The following is a 16,474-nucleotide window of genomic DNA, read 5'->3' on the forward strand; positions in this document are numbered from 1 at the left end:
TCTGAAGCAGTAAATTTAAACTCCATTTTGTAGAGGAAAAAAGAAAAGCTGAAAGAGGCTGGCTTGCTGTGCAATTACTTTTTTTTTTTTTTTTTTTTTTTTGGTGGCAAGGCTAAGCTTTTGAGTATCCAATGAAGAATTTTCACTAGAAAAAATGTATGGCTAGACAGAGTAATACAATACTGTAATCCCTATCACTGGGAAGATTGAAGCTAGCAGACACTAACTGAGCTCAGAAGTTCAGAGCTGCAGTATATTGAAACCAATCAAACATGATCCTTTGGGATAACTTACAAAATAAATTTTAAAAAGTCTTTCCTATGTGGAAGTTAACTTCTTTTAATGTGCCTTACAAAATTTGCCTAATGATGCTATTAACAATGCGTATAAGACAAAATTTAAATTAATGTAAACAACTGTACTACTGTTTATTTTTATTTGTGAGGAAAGGATGGGCAGACAAACTTAGACTTGTATATAAGGAAAATATTCCAATATTTTGTTCTAAAAGTTTTGCTTTAAAATCATTTAGAAAATTATTTAACAAATTATAAAGATAAATTACTTTCTAACCCCATCTAAATTTTTCCATAAAATGTCTCTTAATAGTAAGTATCTTTATATTACTGAAAATGCAAAAAGAAACCCCACAAACAAACAACAACAAAAAACCCCACTAAAAACATGTTTCACATTATCAGGATAATGATAAAAATTGGCTACTCTTTAGGTAGTTTTGACCCAAATGTCTCAATAACTTCAACACTGTTAAAACTACACATCTTAATTATAATGTATGAATATCTCTACAACTAAATAACAATAGGCTAAAAATACACAAAAGGCACAAGGACAACTAATTCCTAAGAATTTATACACACATTACTTGCCTAAAAAGCCAATGAATTAATCTTCCAGAATACTTTACCAAAAAAAAAAAAAAACAAAAAAACAAAACAAAAAAAAACTGAATGCCAAAAGCCAGGAATATAACTACATGGAGAAAAAACAAACTACAAATTACTGTACCTTGGGATCGCTTTCGCTTAAGACATGCAGCATCTGTACTCTCCTTATATCCTCTCCATTTGAACAAAGGGAGGGAGAAGGGAGGGAGGTGGTAGACAACTAAGAAAGTAAAAACACTGTGCTTCAAAGTAAATTTTAAATGAGGGTGTTATTTTGTCTCTTTGTTGTAGTGTGATGAATTATATTGAATAAACATTATTTAAATGATTAATTTATACAATATCTAATTACAATTACAGAAGTAAAAGAACATTTTCATAATGTTTATCAAATATATCATCTTGCTTTAACTGAGAAAATAAAAAATAAACATGGCATCTAAAATCTTTAGCTAAAACAAACCATGTGATTAGTGCAGTTAGAAGCTTCACAAAACATATATAAAAGAATATCATTTTTGTGTACATGTATAATTCAAAATTCTCTTTTTAAATGCTTACCTTCCCACCCATTAAGGTTATTTACATGTACCAAATATATATAAATGACTTAGCAAAAGGCTGATGAATAAATTATGAATTCAGTTAATACATTTTTAACATTTCTACAAAAGCTTCACTGAGAAAATTAAGATGCTTTTAGGTGTTTTGTTGGGATTCCCTTTGCATTACCAAAGTACAACAGTAGTTAAGGACAGTTATTTTTCACAAGACCAGCCAAATTGTTAAAGATTTTTAAAATATGTATTTTAAGCAAAGGGGCATAATAAAAAATAAAAAAAATAACCATAACACAGAACACCAAAACTATTATCATATTCCTTAGTGAAAGCTGCTGGCAGGAATAAACATGAATTCACATAAACATGAATCAAACAATAAAAGGATGCATCATATTTGGCAATGCGTAAATAAACCCAAGTCAACCATAGTTTCTTTTGACATAATTACCAAAAGATAAACATTTTAAAATGCATTTAAAGTCTGACCTTACAATGTAACATCTGACATATTCAGTTAATGAACAATAGGATATGTAGAATTTAATTTACATTTATATTCAGGTGTTAGATTTTTCAACCTCAACCTCTCCTACCTAAAAATGGCATTAAAGAAGAAAATTTAAATACAACTCAAAAAATTAAAACCAATAGTTTTTTTATTGTGCGGTATTATACATATAAAATACAGGCTTGAACTTTACTCAAAATTTTTGGTTATTCAAAGAAAAAGAAACTTATGAAGTTTAAGATTTAATAAACTAAAGTATTTTTAAGAAGCATGAAAGCTAAAAACCAGGACAAAAAAAAAAAAAAAAAAAAAAAAGCAAAAAATAATGTATTACTATTACAAAAATAACACTAATCGAAATAGAGAAGTGAAAACATGCGAGTGAAATTAAATGTTGTCATTAAAAATGTTTCTTCTTTCATGTGCCTTCTAGTCATGAGAAAGCTCTATTACTTATAACTGGAAAGAGGGGCTATTGCCAATAAATTGCTATCTTGAAAGAATGTGTCAAATAGTCTCAAAGCAGATCAAATTGAAGAAAAAATACAACTAAAAATATTTCAAATTACAAATAGAAATACACATTTTTATTTCCATTATTTTAAGAAAACAAATGGGAAATATCTAGATAATATGACTTATCTCATACTAACAAAAAATAAACTAACTTTCAGTATGCCTGTGTATTCATAGTAATTAAGTTTTTTTTTTTTTGTAAAATTTTTTTTGTAAAAAAGTAATGTTTGATTCATACCCTATCCTCTCTCAGTCCCTGCCCTTGCCAAGATATTTTATTTTGAAGGGGAGCCTAATTTAGCAGGGAGAGTATTAGATATATTAAGCACATAGAACTTAATAAATTTCAAAAATTTTTTTAAAACATTCAGTATTGGAGCCATTTCTTGTTCTTCCCTACTCCAAATTTCAACTCAAAATTACTTATGTTATTTCCCTCAAACCCTCATTCTGTCTAGAATGTTTCATTTAGGATAATTTCATTTTAAATAGTTCATGAACTCCCTTACTGTAATAATACAATGACAGTAGAGAAAAATGTTTGCATTCAAACCAAACAAGGAATCAAAATAAATTGTTTAAAAGATAAGATATAATTCTAATTCAATAAAATTCAATTTTGGATCCTTGTAATAATTACAGAATTGGAAAAAATACTGAATTATATATGGATGCAAAAAGAATAGACCAGCATACACTAATTTTTTTTCTTTCCTTTTTGTTCAGGGATACTAAACCGGTAGTCTAGGAGATAAGGCCACTTGGATAGATGCAAGGCATTTAACAAAATATCTCATAATATTCTTATGGAAAAGATGTAAAGATAAAGGTTACATGGTAATATAATTAGGCTTTTAAATTAACTTCAAAAGAGAAGTCATTAATAGTATTAACATTAGTCTCAACTGGAAGATTTCTAATATGGTTCCTCCTAAAGACCTGTCTTGACCTTGTATTGAATGTTTTTATCAATTCTCTGACTAAAGAAATGTTTATCATATTGTAGGCAGATGACATTAACTTGGGACAGATGGCTAACACAGAAATTGACACAAGATCCAAAAAAATCTTGTCAGATTAGAATATTGGACTGAAGATATTAAGATAAAATCTAATAGAGATAAATGTGGGTCCTTGGCTTGAAAAGGTTAATTTCACCAGTATAATATGGGAAGGTTTGGTTAGGCAGCAGTATGTCAGAAAGAAATTTGTGTGTTCTGGTGGACCTCAAGTGGTGTGATTAGGCAAAAAACATATACTCTTGAGTTAAATTTAAAGAGGCATAGCTTCTAAAAATAAGAAGATGGCAGTCCTGCTGTCACCTGGAAAGACCACTTTCAACATATTATGTCATACTCTTTGCCATTCTAAGTACTTCTTGATAAGTGGGAGAGAGTACAAAGAAAAGGAGTAAGGTTGGTGAAGGGACTTGGCACCATCCCACACTAGGACTAACTGAAGTAATTGTGGATGTGTGTGACCTAGGAGTAGTCTCAAAGGAAACATTTTTTTTTTTCTTTAAAAGTAACTGCATAGCTATTATGGGAAAAGTAAGAATTAGGAACAAGATGAAAGGGGGTAAATTTTGGTTTTATGTCAGGGGGTTATTAAAAAGTAGAACTTTTTTTAGTTAGTTAGATTAGTTAGTTAGTTAGTTAGTTAGTTAGTTAGATTCTCCTCACTATAGTTCTTCAAGAAGAAGCTATATAATTTCTTGATAGTTTTTCATTAAATGCTACTGAAATTTCTTCAATCTCTAAAATCCTTCAGTTTTGGGAAGTAAAAGTAAAATAGGTTTTAATTTAAAATAAGTTTAAAAGACAGTGATTAGCAATCTATGATATAATACAGGATTTCACCAAAGCTGCCTTCATCAGCCTAAGGAGGTGTGGTTAATATCAAGAATTCCCCCACTCTCTTAGGAGTTCATTTCTTATTATGTGCTGTAATTCTAAGACAATCCTGAAAACAACAGAGGAAAGGAAAAGATGACACACTGGATCAAAAGACTTCCCTCTCCTTTCCCACTTCAAATCAACAATCTAACTTACTCCAACAAGCAAACACAACAAATAAGCTTACTTTAAGACTGGCCTAGAGGGGAAAATAAAAAAACAAAACAAAAAAAACACTTTTCCCTGCTAATTGCAAAGCAGAAAATGGAAGAAACTCCTATTTATAACACATTTATGTAGGAGAAAGAGAAAACGGGCATGAAAAGAATTATATATACTTAGGAAAGTAGGCATGGAGAGACAAACAATGCTTGTCAGATAGTGCATTAAGGACCTGTAACACCAATCAGATCATAAATGAAGCAGGAAGGCAAGCATTCCAATTTTCCATATTTTTTTTTACATTTCCTATTATAATATCCATGTTACTCTGGGTCCTTAAAGACTATATCAAATGGACAACAAGATCTAATCCTTGGAAAGACTGATTACTTGGCAAAATACTAGTCTAACTTTGATCATCAATGTTTATTACCAAAAAGCTAGCTACCAGTTCATGAGATCTGGAAAGGGTATAATTTTAGAAATTACAATGATTAAATAATGAATCCTTGAAATATTTAAATATGAAGGATTTATTAATTACTCTATTCAAAGCAATATTTCTCCATATTTCATTTATATGAAGTTTCTAAATAAACATTTTCTGGCAAAAGACTGAAAATACATCAAATACTATTCCTTTCATACAGAACTATACTATTCCTTTCATAGAGAATTATATTTAATGAAGCATCTGATTTAAATATAAATGAGTCTTTCTTTTATTCAACTAATGCTTTCATGAATACATTCTGCATATTGTTCACTCTATCCTGAAACTATTAAGAAAATCTGTTACTAATTTGGGGGGAGGGTATAAAGCTAATTCCTTTAGGGTCAAAAGTGAACCTAAATAACCCAGGCAGAGAAAAAGCCACAAATAAACAGAAGAGATAGTATTTTATTTCAAATAAGACATCTGAGGAAGGGAACTGTACATTTATGTATGTGTGTAAACACGCATGTCTATATAGAATGCCTACAATCACAGCCAGTGAGAATAAAAACTAGGATTCAAATCTATCTTTTGTGACTTAGAAATTTAGTACTATTTCTATTACATCATGACACACAGATTATGTATTCAGTTTATTCTATTTTATATTTACATTGTGGGGCAGCTAGGGGGCGCAGTGGATAGAGCACCTGCCCTGAATTCAGGAGGACCTTAGTTCAAATCTGGTCTCAGACACTTAACACCTCCTAGCTGTGTGGCCCTGGGCAAGTCACTTAATCCCAATTGCCTCAACAACAACAACAAAAAATATATACATATATACACATTGTTTCATAATTTACTGAAGCTAATTCACGTGTGCATAATTTGTCCATTTCCACTTTCTCTTTCCATAATGTTTAACATACTGTTATATATTAGGCACTCAGATGCTTATTATAAAAGCAAAGGTTATGAATTAACCAGTCATTTTCAACTCACATCCAATATAATTTACATATTTAAAAAAAAGCTTAGATGGAATAGCTTTACTCCAGAAAATATGCAAAGAACAAAGTCAATGTATAAATGTTTAAAGTCAACACATATTAAATGTTTTATACATAGTCTTGATGGGAAATTGATACACTTGGAGTAAGCACATATACATTTTCTCTTTAAATATTGCCATAGAAAGCAAAAGCAACAGATGGTAATATTAACTAAACAGAGTCAATTTAAATTTTGAAGCCTAATAAATGTTTAAAACCACAAATACCTTCTTTCCTAAAAAATATAACTGCTTAGTTAAAATAGCCTAACGTTGTAAAGGTGGAGAACATAAATTATTATGTACTTTAAAGGATTACTTAATGCCATTTTTAAAGAAAACTATATTGGACTTTTGATGAAGGAAAAAAGTTGGAATTTGGTGAAGCTAATGAAAAATGAAAATTCAAATGCCTGGAGGTAATAAGTATAACAATCAAAAGGTTAAGAAAAGAGAGCTTTTAACTTTAAAAGTTAACTTTCACTTATAATTTTAAAAGTTTGCATCAACTTCTTAAATACTGGTGGCTACACATGAGATAGTGATAAATTGCCACTTAAAAAAACCACAACAGGATTTCAACACAATAGGAGAAAGAATAAACTATGGCATTTCATCAAATACTATTGTGCTATGAAGAAAATATGAATTCAGAAAAACATGGAAATATGTCTGTAAAATACTGTAAAGTGAGTAGAGTAAAACTAGAATAACTGACTTACATTAAGTGAAGAAAACAGTACAAAAAATCCAGAAACAAGATAAAATTATCAATACTGATTCCAGACAACTGTCACGACGTTGGAATAGAAATGGTAGAGAAATGCTAGGATGATGGGCAACAAACATCTGGTATTCTGTTGGTCAAGGTCTTTTTACTTAAAAAGTTTTTATTTTGGGGCAGCCAGGTGTAGTAGTAGACAGAGTACCAGCCCTGAAGTCAGGAGGACCTGAGTTCAAATTTGACCTCAGACACTTAACACTTCCTACATTTAACACTTCCTGGTTGTGTGACTTTGGGCAAGTCACTTAAACACAATTGCTTCAGCAAGGAAAAAAAAAAAGTTTTTATTTCATAGGAGAGTACCTTTGGAGAAGAGTTTTGGAAAATTATTGTGGTATAAAAATGCATTAATAAAACATCAAAAAGAGAAAACAATGGCGTTTATAGATCTTGAATGATTAAAATTAAGCACACGACAAGCTGTATCCAGGTCAACAAAACATTATTTTTATGTTCCATCTGCTGAAATTCAGAAATGGCTGCTATACCAAAAAAAAAAAAACAAAACAAAACAAAAAAAAAAACAAAACCCTAATTTTTGTAATAGCATCTATTGTGATTTATTCCCTCCACAATAAAACAAAGATACATCGTTTCCACTTAATCCTCAAAAACTTAATATTGTAATCACAATAATGACAAAACACAGAAACTGTAAGTTTCTGCAAATTACTTTCCTGCAACTCAAGCTTTAGATAAAAGAAAAGAAACTAAATGTGATATTAGCTAAATGTACTGAAGCTAAAAATATGACAAAAATCAACTTCCATATAGTTACAGGTAAAGTGCTATATACTTGGTATTTGGTGTTTTAAATTTGACAACAAATTTCTATCAGGTTGCTCCTAATTTGTGATTAACCTGCTCGTTCCCTCCAAAAAAGGGAATAATTCTTAAATTATCTTTGGGTCAGAGAAAACAAGGACAAAGTTAATTTTTGCTTGATCCATATTGGAGCTTCTTTGTTGGTTTTTGAGAGATGGTTTTGAGAGATTAGTATGATGTATTTTATATTTACAGCATAGCTGTAAGAAGAACCTACCAAAGAAAGGGCAAGCATGAATGAAGAAACATTTCAAAAAAACATTATTAAAGAAATTGACAAGATATTAATCCACCTTTTCCTATTATACGTACCAGCATAGCTGATTCCACTGCCTGCAGTAATAACAGAATAGAAATACTTTAAATATTGCTATAAAAGATTCATATTTTTCTAAATTACCAAAATTTTTATCCAAAAAAATTACCAAATTCTAATTACATTATAAACATTCAGCTTTGCAAACACATTCAAATATTAAGTTAATTTAATAAAAGTAGTGAATTATTTAAACTATTTTGCTGTCTACCATATTCTATATTAGTAGAGTAAAAAGTCTACTCAGTTGAAGGAAAAGAAAGCCAATCCCTATGTGATATCATTAGATAAGATGATACTATACAGTAATGAATGAGATCCTTCTCAACTTCCCTCAAAAATTCCCCTTGCTAAAAAGACTAAAACAAGGCCCATGCTACATCAAATTTTATACTTCAGAATATTACAGAAGTTCCATTATTATGTAAGTAGTAAATTTTAATTTTAATTAACATCATAGTTTGTAGTTAATAAGCAAATTTATTTAAATAAGATGTTATTATAAAACAAGTACTACTTTCTAAGTCATGAAAGTTATGTTAGAACATGCTAAACCTTCATTTTGAGATTTTATTTGCATCACATAATATGATAGGAGGTACAGAAACTGAATTGGTCTTACCATCTTTTCCATCTATGGGTCTTGACACTTCAATATCAAAATTTTCTTGCATCTGTTGACCCTTAAAACACTTAAGGTGTTCTTGTTCAATTAAATTGCTTTCTTCCTCTTCTAGTGGTTGCCAAGTACCATCAATGAACCATTGTCCACGCATTACTGGTATTTTGTCACTTTCTAGAAACATATATCAAAGAATATATCATTTCAGCACTCTGCTTCTTAGGAACAATAAAAAAGTAACTATAATTTTATCCATGTTGTTCCTATAAATACATGGTTGCAATCCAATGGCATCAAAATAACTTTTTTATTTTATTTAAAAGAAAGAAAGAAAAACAGAAAAGGAACATAAAACAAAAGAGAACATTGTTATGTGTCCAGCAGAACACCAGGGAGGATTCAAAATATTTAACGATAAATTACCAGTTAAGAAAGTATATATTAGTAAAAGAAACTATATTTATGAGTGTTCATCTTTTCTTTATGTCCTTGTAAATTGCTGTTCTGTTCTCAGTCGTGTGACTTTTTCACTTTGTTCTTTTTTTCCCTTCATACCCCCTCCCCAACTTTCCCCAAACAAACTATAATTAAGAAAGTTTATATTTTAACTATACATATGTAAATATAAACATATACATACATATACACTCACACTCCTGCCTCCCCCTACACACACTTTTCTTGTTCTGGCTAACATTCTGCTTTAATTCTGCTCCTTAATTTGCCTTGCTATTAGCCTCCTCCATCCATGGATCCCTCTTTTGTCTTCTTTCCCACCCTTTGGCTCCCTATATGCCCATCCTTTCTTATTTCTTTATAAATTTTGAAAAGTGCTATACCCTTCATGGTCAAGTTTTGTGATTCCCAACGTGAACAGGTTTTCAGAACTATGAATTACAACCCCTTCCCATATCTCTGTACCTCATTTGTATAACATAATTACTATTTTTAACTCTGCCCCAATCTTTCTGTTGTGCTACCCTATTGCTGATGTCAATCTTAAGTATGTAGTATACATTTCCCATATAAAAAACTGTAAACAATTTGTCCATGTTAAGTTCCTTGAAACTGATCTTTGATATTGGCTCTTACATGTTAAATTTTCTATTGAGTTTGAGTCTGGTTGATAAACAGTCTTGAAAATCTGCAAATTTGTTGAAATGTCCATGTTTTTTCATTCAATATTATGGATAGTTTTGGCTACAGGCCCAAATTTTTATTGTTGATAGATAAGATTCTAGGACCTGCTATCTTTTATTGTGGATACTTTAGAACACCAGTGTATTTGAACTAATTTCCCCCCCTTGTTTCTTGCTAAATTTTCTTTGATCTGGGGTTTTTGAAATTTGGCAGTAATATTCCTGTGTTTTCCACAAAGGAACTTGTTGAGGAATGATCAGTAGATTTTTTTTTTTCCTATTTCTACTTTCCCCTCATGTTTTATCACTCCAAGACATTTTTTTTGGATTATTTCTTGCATTACTGGTAGTAAGGTTCCTTTTTAGTTACAGCTTTCAAGGTAGTACAATTATTTTTATATTTTCTCTTTTTGCTCTGTTCTCTAGATTTTTTGTTTTCTTATGTTTCACATTTTGTTCTACTGGTTTCTCGTAACTTTATATTTATATATTATATTTATATTCTCATAACTCTCCTTACCCAATTCTAATTTTCAGAATTAGAGACTTTGGATCTCTTTTTCCAGTTGGTTATCTTTTTTCTCCCACAAACTTGTTTTTCTTGGATGGTTTTTATTTTAGTTTAGTTTAGTTTTTCCTCATTGTCTTTCATTTGACTTTTACTCACCTACTCTGCCATATTCCCAGAATCCCTCCTCCATAAAAATAATTTATTTATTTTTAAAAATTTCTTTAATTTTTTAAAACTTTTTTATTATATCTTTTTATTTACAAAACATATGCATGGGTGATTTATTTCAACACTGACCCTTGCAAAACCTTCTGTTCCAACTATCCTCCTTCACCTCCCCTAGATGCAGGCAGTGCAGTACATGTTAAATATGTTAAATCCAATATATGTATACATATCTATACAGTTATCTTGTTGCACAAGAAAAATCAAATCTAGAGAGAAAAAAAAATCTGAGAAGGAAAACAAAAATGCAAGCAAACAATAACAGAAAGAGTGAAAATGCATTGTGGTCCACACTCAGTTCCGATAGTTCTCTCTCTGGGTGTAGATGACTTTCTTCATCACTGAACAATTGGACCTGGTTTGAATCATCTCATTATTGAAGAGAGCCATGTCCATCAGAATTGATCCTCATATAGTACTGTTGTTTAAGTGTATAATGATCTCTTGGTTCTGCTCATTCCACTTAGTATCAGTTCATCTAAGTCTCTTCAGGTCTTTCTAAAATCATCCTGCTGGTCATTTCTAACAAAACAATAATATTACATAACATTCATACACCACAATTTATTCAGCCATTCTCCAATCAATGGGCATCCATTCAGTTTCAAGGTTCTAGCCACTACGAAAATGGCTGTCATAAACATTTCTGCACATATGAGTGCCTTTCCCTCCTTTAAGATCTCTTTGGGATAAGGGTATGCACAGTTTGATAATTTTGAGCATAGTTCCAAATTGCTCCCCACAATGGTTGGATTCGTTCACAGTTCCACCAACAATGTATCAGTGTCCCAGTTTTCCCACATCCCCTCCAACATTCATCATTATCTTTCCTGTTACCTCAGCAAATCTGAAAGATGTGTAGTGGTTGGTATATCTCAGTGTTACCTTAATGTGAATTTTTCTGATTATTAGTACCTTTTCATATGACTACAAAGTTTCAATTTCTTCATCTGAAAATTGTTCATATCCTTTGACCATTTATCAATTGAAGAATGGCTAGATTTTTTTATAAATTTGAGTCAATTCTCTATATATTTTGATAATGAGGCCTTTATCAGAACATTTGACTGTAAAAATGTTTTTCCCAGTTTGTTACTTCCCTTCTAATCTTGTCTGTATTAGTTTTGTTTGAACAATTTTTTTTTAACTTAATATAATCAAAATTATCTATTTTGTGATCAATAATGATCTCTAGTCTAGTTCTTTGGTCACAAATTCCTTCCTCTTTCACAGGTCTGAGAGGTAAACTATCCTATGTTCTAATTTGTTTATAGTATCATTCTTTATGCCTAGATCATGAACCCATTTTAATCTTATCTTGGCATATGGTGTTAAGTGTGGGTCAATGCCAAGTTTCTGCCATACTGGTATCCAATTTTCCCAGCAGTTTTTGTGAAATAGTGAATTCTAATCCCCAAAGCTGGGGTCTTTGGGTTTGTCAAACACTAGATTGCTATAGTTATTAACTATTTTGTCCTGTGAACCTAATCTATTCCACTGATCAACCAGTCTATTTCTTAGCCAGTACCAAATGGTTTTAATGACCACTGCTTTATAATATAGTTTTAGATTTGGTACAGGTAGGCCATCTTCATTTGATTTTTTTTTTTTTTCATTAGTTCCCTTGAAATTGTTGACCTTTTGTTCTTTCAGATGAATTTTGTTGTTATTTTTTTCTAGGTCAATAAAATAGTTTCTTGGGAGTTTGATTAGTATAGTACTAAATAAATAAATTAGTTTAGATAGTATTATCATATTTATTATATTCACTTGACCTATTCAAGAGCACTTGATATTTTTCCAATTGTTTAGAACTGAATTTATTTGTGTGGAAAGTGTTTTGTAGTTTTGCTCCTATAGTTCCTGACTTTCCCTTGGCAGATAGATTACCAAATATTTTATACTATCAATGGTTATTTTAAATGGGATTTCTCTTTGTATCTCTTGCTGTTGAATTTTGTTAGTGATGTATAAAAATGCTGATGATTTATGTGGAATTATTTTGTATGCTGCAATTTTGCTAAAGTTCTAAATTTTTTCTAATGGCTTTTTAGTTGATTCTCTGTGGTTCTCTAAGTATATTATCATCTGCAAAGAGTGATAATTTGGTTTCCTCATTACTTACTCTAATTCCTTTAATCTCTTTTCACCTCTTATTGCCAAAGCTAGTGTTTCTAATACAACATTGAGTAGCAATGATGATAGTGGGCAACCTTGTTTCACCCCTGATCTTACTGGGAATGGGTCCAGTTTATTCCCATTACATATGATGCTTACTGATGTTAATGACTTTTTAAAGGAAAAGTTCATTTATTCCTATACTCTAGTGTTTTTAATAGAAATGGGTGTTGGATTTTATCAAATGCTTCAAAATAACATACCTTTAAGATTCCAAAGAAGATTTTAAGCTAGAAACACACACACACACACACACACTTTCAATAGCATTTCATTGTAGTTGCTGTTTGACTAAACATTTGATTTCAATAGCATAGGGAGCTCTTGGTGAGGAACTAATTCTACCAATGCAGACTGGTATCTTCTTTCAAACTTATAGTCATTATGTTGCCTTAGGTAGTGAAGTTAAATGACCTATCTAGGGTCATTCAAGTACCTTGGTACTTGAATACAAATCTTACTGACTGTGAACCCAACTCTATCAAACCTTAGTTAGATTACATGAAAAATTACATTACTATAAAAATGACCAAAATGAAAACAACAAAAAATCCTAATCTTCCCAAAACCAATAATATCTTACTTAACTATTTGCCTAAAAATAATACTTGAACAAACAGGTGAATAATTGTCTTGAAAAGTGGGACACTAATACATTGTTGGTGGAACTGTGAATGGAGGCAACCATTTTGGAGAGCAAATTGCAATTATGCTCAAAAAGTTATCAAATTCTGCATGCCCTTTGATCCAGCAGTGTTTCTACTGGGCTTATATCTCAAAGAGATCTTGAAGTAGAGAAAGGAACCCACATGTGCAAAAATGTTTGTGGCAGCCCTTTTTGTAGTGGCTAGAAACTGGAAAACTGAATGGATGCCCATCAATTAGAGAATGGCTGAATAAATTATGATATATGAATGTTATGGAATATTATTGTTCTATAAGAAATGACCAATAGAATGATTTCAGAGAGGCCTTACATGAATTGATGTTAAGTGAAGTGAACAGAACTAGGAGATCATTACACACAGCAACAAGATTATACAATGATCAATTCTGATGGGCATGGCTCTTTTAAACAATGAGATAATTCAAACCAGTTCCAATTGTTCAGTGATGAAGAGAGCCATCTATACCCAGAGAGAGGACTGTGGGAACTGTGTGTGGTTCACAAATTAGCATTTTCACTCTTTTGTTGTTTGCTTGCATTTTACTTTGCTTCTCTTTTTTTTCTTGTGCGGCACAATAATTGAATAACTATGTATACATATATTGGCTTTAACATATATTGGACTACTTGCCATCTAGGGGAGGGCGTGGGGGAATTGTAACACAGGGTTTTGCAAGAGCTAATGTTGAAGAATTGTCCACTGTTTTGAAAAATAAAAAGCTTTAATTAAAATAAAATGTTATATGAAAAAAAAAAAAAAGAATCGCACATCCTACATAATTTCAGCAACAGCACACTTGCTTACTATGGTTGCTCAACAAGAGCAGGAGTACTCCATTGCCTATACATAAACCTGAGTCTCAGTCCTAGGAGGAGAAGGAACATCATTAGTACATCAGAGCTTATGGCCCCAGGTGAGCAAGTATCTGGTCACAGCTTGTGACTACTCACAAATCAGTGCACAATATAAAAGAATAGTAAACACACTTCACTTTAGGTTGTACAATTTTGGAAGAACCAAAAACTGACAGCTCCCCAGAATTATCTCTGAAAATAGCTGAAGCTTGGGACAGTGCCCTTTCCACTCTGGAAGCAGAGCCACACTTTACCACAGAGTTAAAAGTCAAGAAATAGGATGAAATAAATAAACAAACAAACAAACAAACAAACAAACAAACAAATAAATAGCAGAGGGGAAAAATCCTTACTAGAGAAAGTTACTATGGTAGCAGGGAAAATCAAAACAGAAACTCAGAAGAAGATAACAAAGCCACAACTAATATATCTGAAGTCTTAAAAAAAAAAAAAAAAAAAAAAACACAAAACCTCAAGTCACATAAATATTCAAAAATTATTTTAAAATCAAGTAAGAGAGAGGATGGGGTGAAAACTGGGAAAAGAAATGAGAATGAGGCAAAAGAAAGAACAACAACAACAAAAAATACTGAAGAAAATAATAACTTAAAAACCAGAATAGGCCAAATGGTTAAAAGAAGCACAAAAATCCAATGAGAAAAAACATTCTTTACAAAGCAGAAATGGCTTACTGGAGAAAAAAGTTCTCTAAAAATCAGAGTTGGACTAGTGAAAGCTATGACTTTATGAGACATCACGAAACAATCAAACAAATTCAAAAGCATGAAGAAATAGAAGAAAATATGAAGCATCTCATTGGAAAAACAATTGGCCTGAAAAATAGGTCTGGGAGAGATAATTTAAGAATTATTGGACTACGTGAAAGTCATGATTAGAAAAAGAACCTAAACACCTTTCAAAAAATTATCAAGAAAACTAACCACTAGTACCAGAGGGTAAAATAGAAATGGAAAGAATCCACTAAAAATCTGAAAAATATCACAAAATTTCAAGATTATAGTCAAATTCCAAAGCTCCCACAAGGAGAAAATATTACAAGCAGCCAAAAAGAAACAATTCCAATATTGTAGAGTCAGTATAACACAAGATTCAGCAATTTTTACATTATTGTAAAAGTTTGGTATTTATTCGAGGGCAAAAAGACCTAAAATTACAACCAAAAATCACTTGCCCAGCAAAACTGAGTACAATCCTTCACGGGGGGAAAAATAAATATTCAATGGAGCAAAGGACTTTCAAGAAGTCCTAATGAAAAGAACAGAACAGAATAGAAAATTTGACTTTCAAATATAAGACTCAAGATCTTAATGAATTCAAGATCAAAGTGTTTATATTATTACAATGAAGGGGAAATGGGGAACATGTAAACCTTACTCTTTTCAAAACTGGCTCAAAGAAAGAAAAATATAAATTTTCAACTGAGTATAGAAATCTATCTTAAGTAGAAGAGGAGGGGAATAAGATTAGTATGTATGGCAGGGAGGTTGCTGGTATAAGAGAGGGCAGTTTTGGGGAGGTAAAAATCAGATGCATAACATTTGAAAATGGACAGGATAAAAGGATGTGAAGGAAAGGAAGAAAAGAGAAAGAAAGGGGAGAGAGACAGATAGAGACAAATATAAATGGGAGGTAATAGAAGGGAGGAAAATACATAGTTGTTCATCACTGTAGAAAAAAAAATCAAATCAAGTTTCTCTGATAAAGACTTCATGTCTCAAACATAGAAAATAAAAGTCAAATTTATAGAAATGTTTTCAGACAAAGTCATCAAAGCTATCTATAGTCATATGAAAAAATGTCCTAAATCACTACCAATTAAAGAAATGCAAATTAAAATAACTAAGCTACCACCACACACCTAACAGATTGGCTAAATCAGAAAAAGGATAATTACAAATGTTGTGGGATGTAGAAAAATCAAAATATTAAGGTACTGTTGGTGAAGTTATATAATGATTCAACCATTCTGAAGAGCAGTTTGGAACTATGCCCAAAAGGTTATAAAACCATGCATACCCACTGACCAAGCAATACTACTGGGTGTTACCCAAAGATATATTAAGAAGAAAAAAAAAAAAAAAAAAAAGGAAAAGAACCTATGTGTACACAAATATATATAGTAGCTCTTTTAGTGGTGACAAAGATGGGGATATCCATCAATTTAGGGAAGAACTGTTCAAGTTGTATATGGAATACAAATGTGCCTTAAGAAATGAGTGCTTTAAGAAAAACTTGGAAAAGACTGATGAACCAATGCTAAATGAAATGAGCAGAATCAGGAGAACATTATAC

The 16,474-nt window shown here is 31.2% G+C and overlaps 1 protein-coding gene across 4 annotated transcripts in view; it reads right to left on the minus strand.

The window, feature by feature from the left end:
• The window catches only part of DDHD1 (DDHD domain containing 1), a 145,844-nt gene that overhangs the window by 97,825 nt on the left and 31,545 nt on the right, over positions 1-16,474 (minus strand). Inside the window, exons 2-4 of one of the 4 annotated variants that reach the window (XM_074290564.1) lie at positions 8,587-8,760; positions 7,961-7,981; positions 1,030-1,128 (exon numbers count right to left, since the gene is read on the minus strand). In XM_074290564.1, the coding sequence (XP_074146665.1) occupies positions 1,030-1,128; positions 7,961-7,981; positions 8,587-8,760 (294 nt within the window). The remainder of the gene's footprint in view (positions 1-1,029; positions 1,129-7,960; positions 7,982-8,586; positions 8,761-16,474) is intronic. The other 3 variants (XM_074290565.1, XM_074290566.1, XM_074290567.1) reach the window with 3 other exon arrangements.

Source organism: Sminthopsis crassicaudata, chromosome 2, assembly GCF_048593235.1.
Source record: "Sminthopsis crassicaudata isolate SCR6 chromosome 2, ASM4859323v1, whole genome shotgun sequence".
Lineage (NCBI taxonomy): Eukaryota > Metazoa > Chordata > Mammalia > Dasyuromorphia > Dasyuridae > Sminthopsis > Sminthopsis crassicaudata.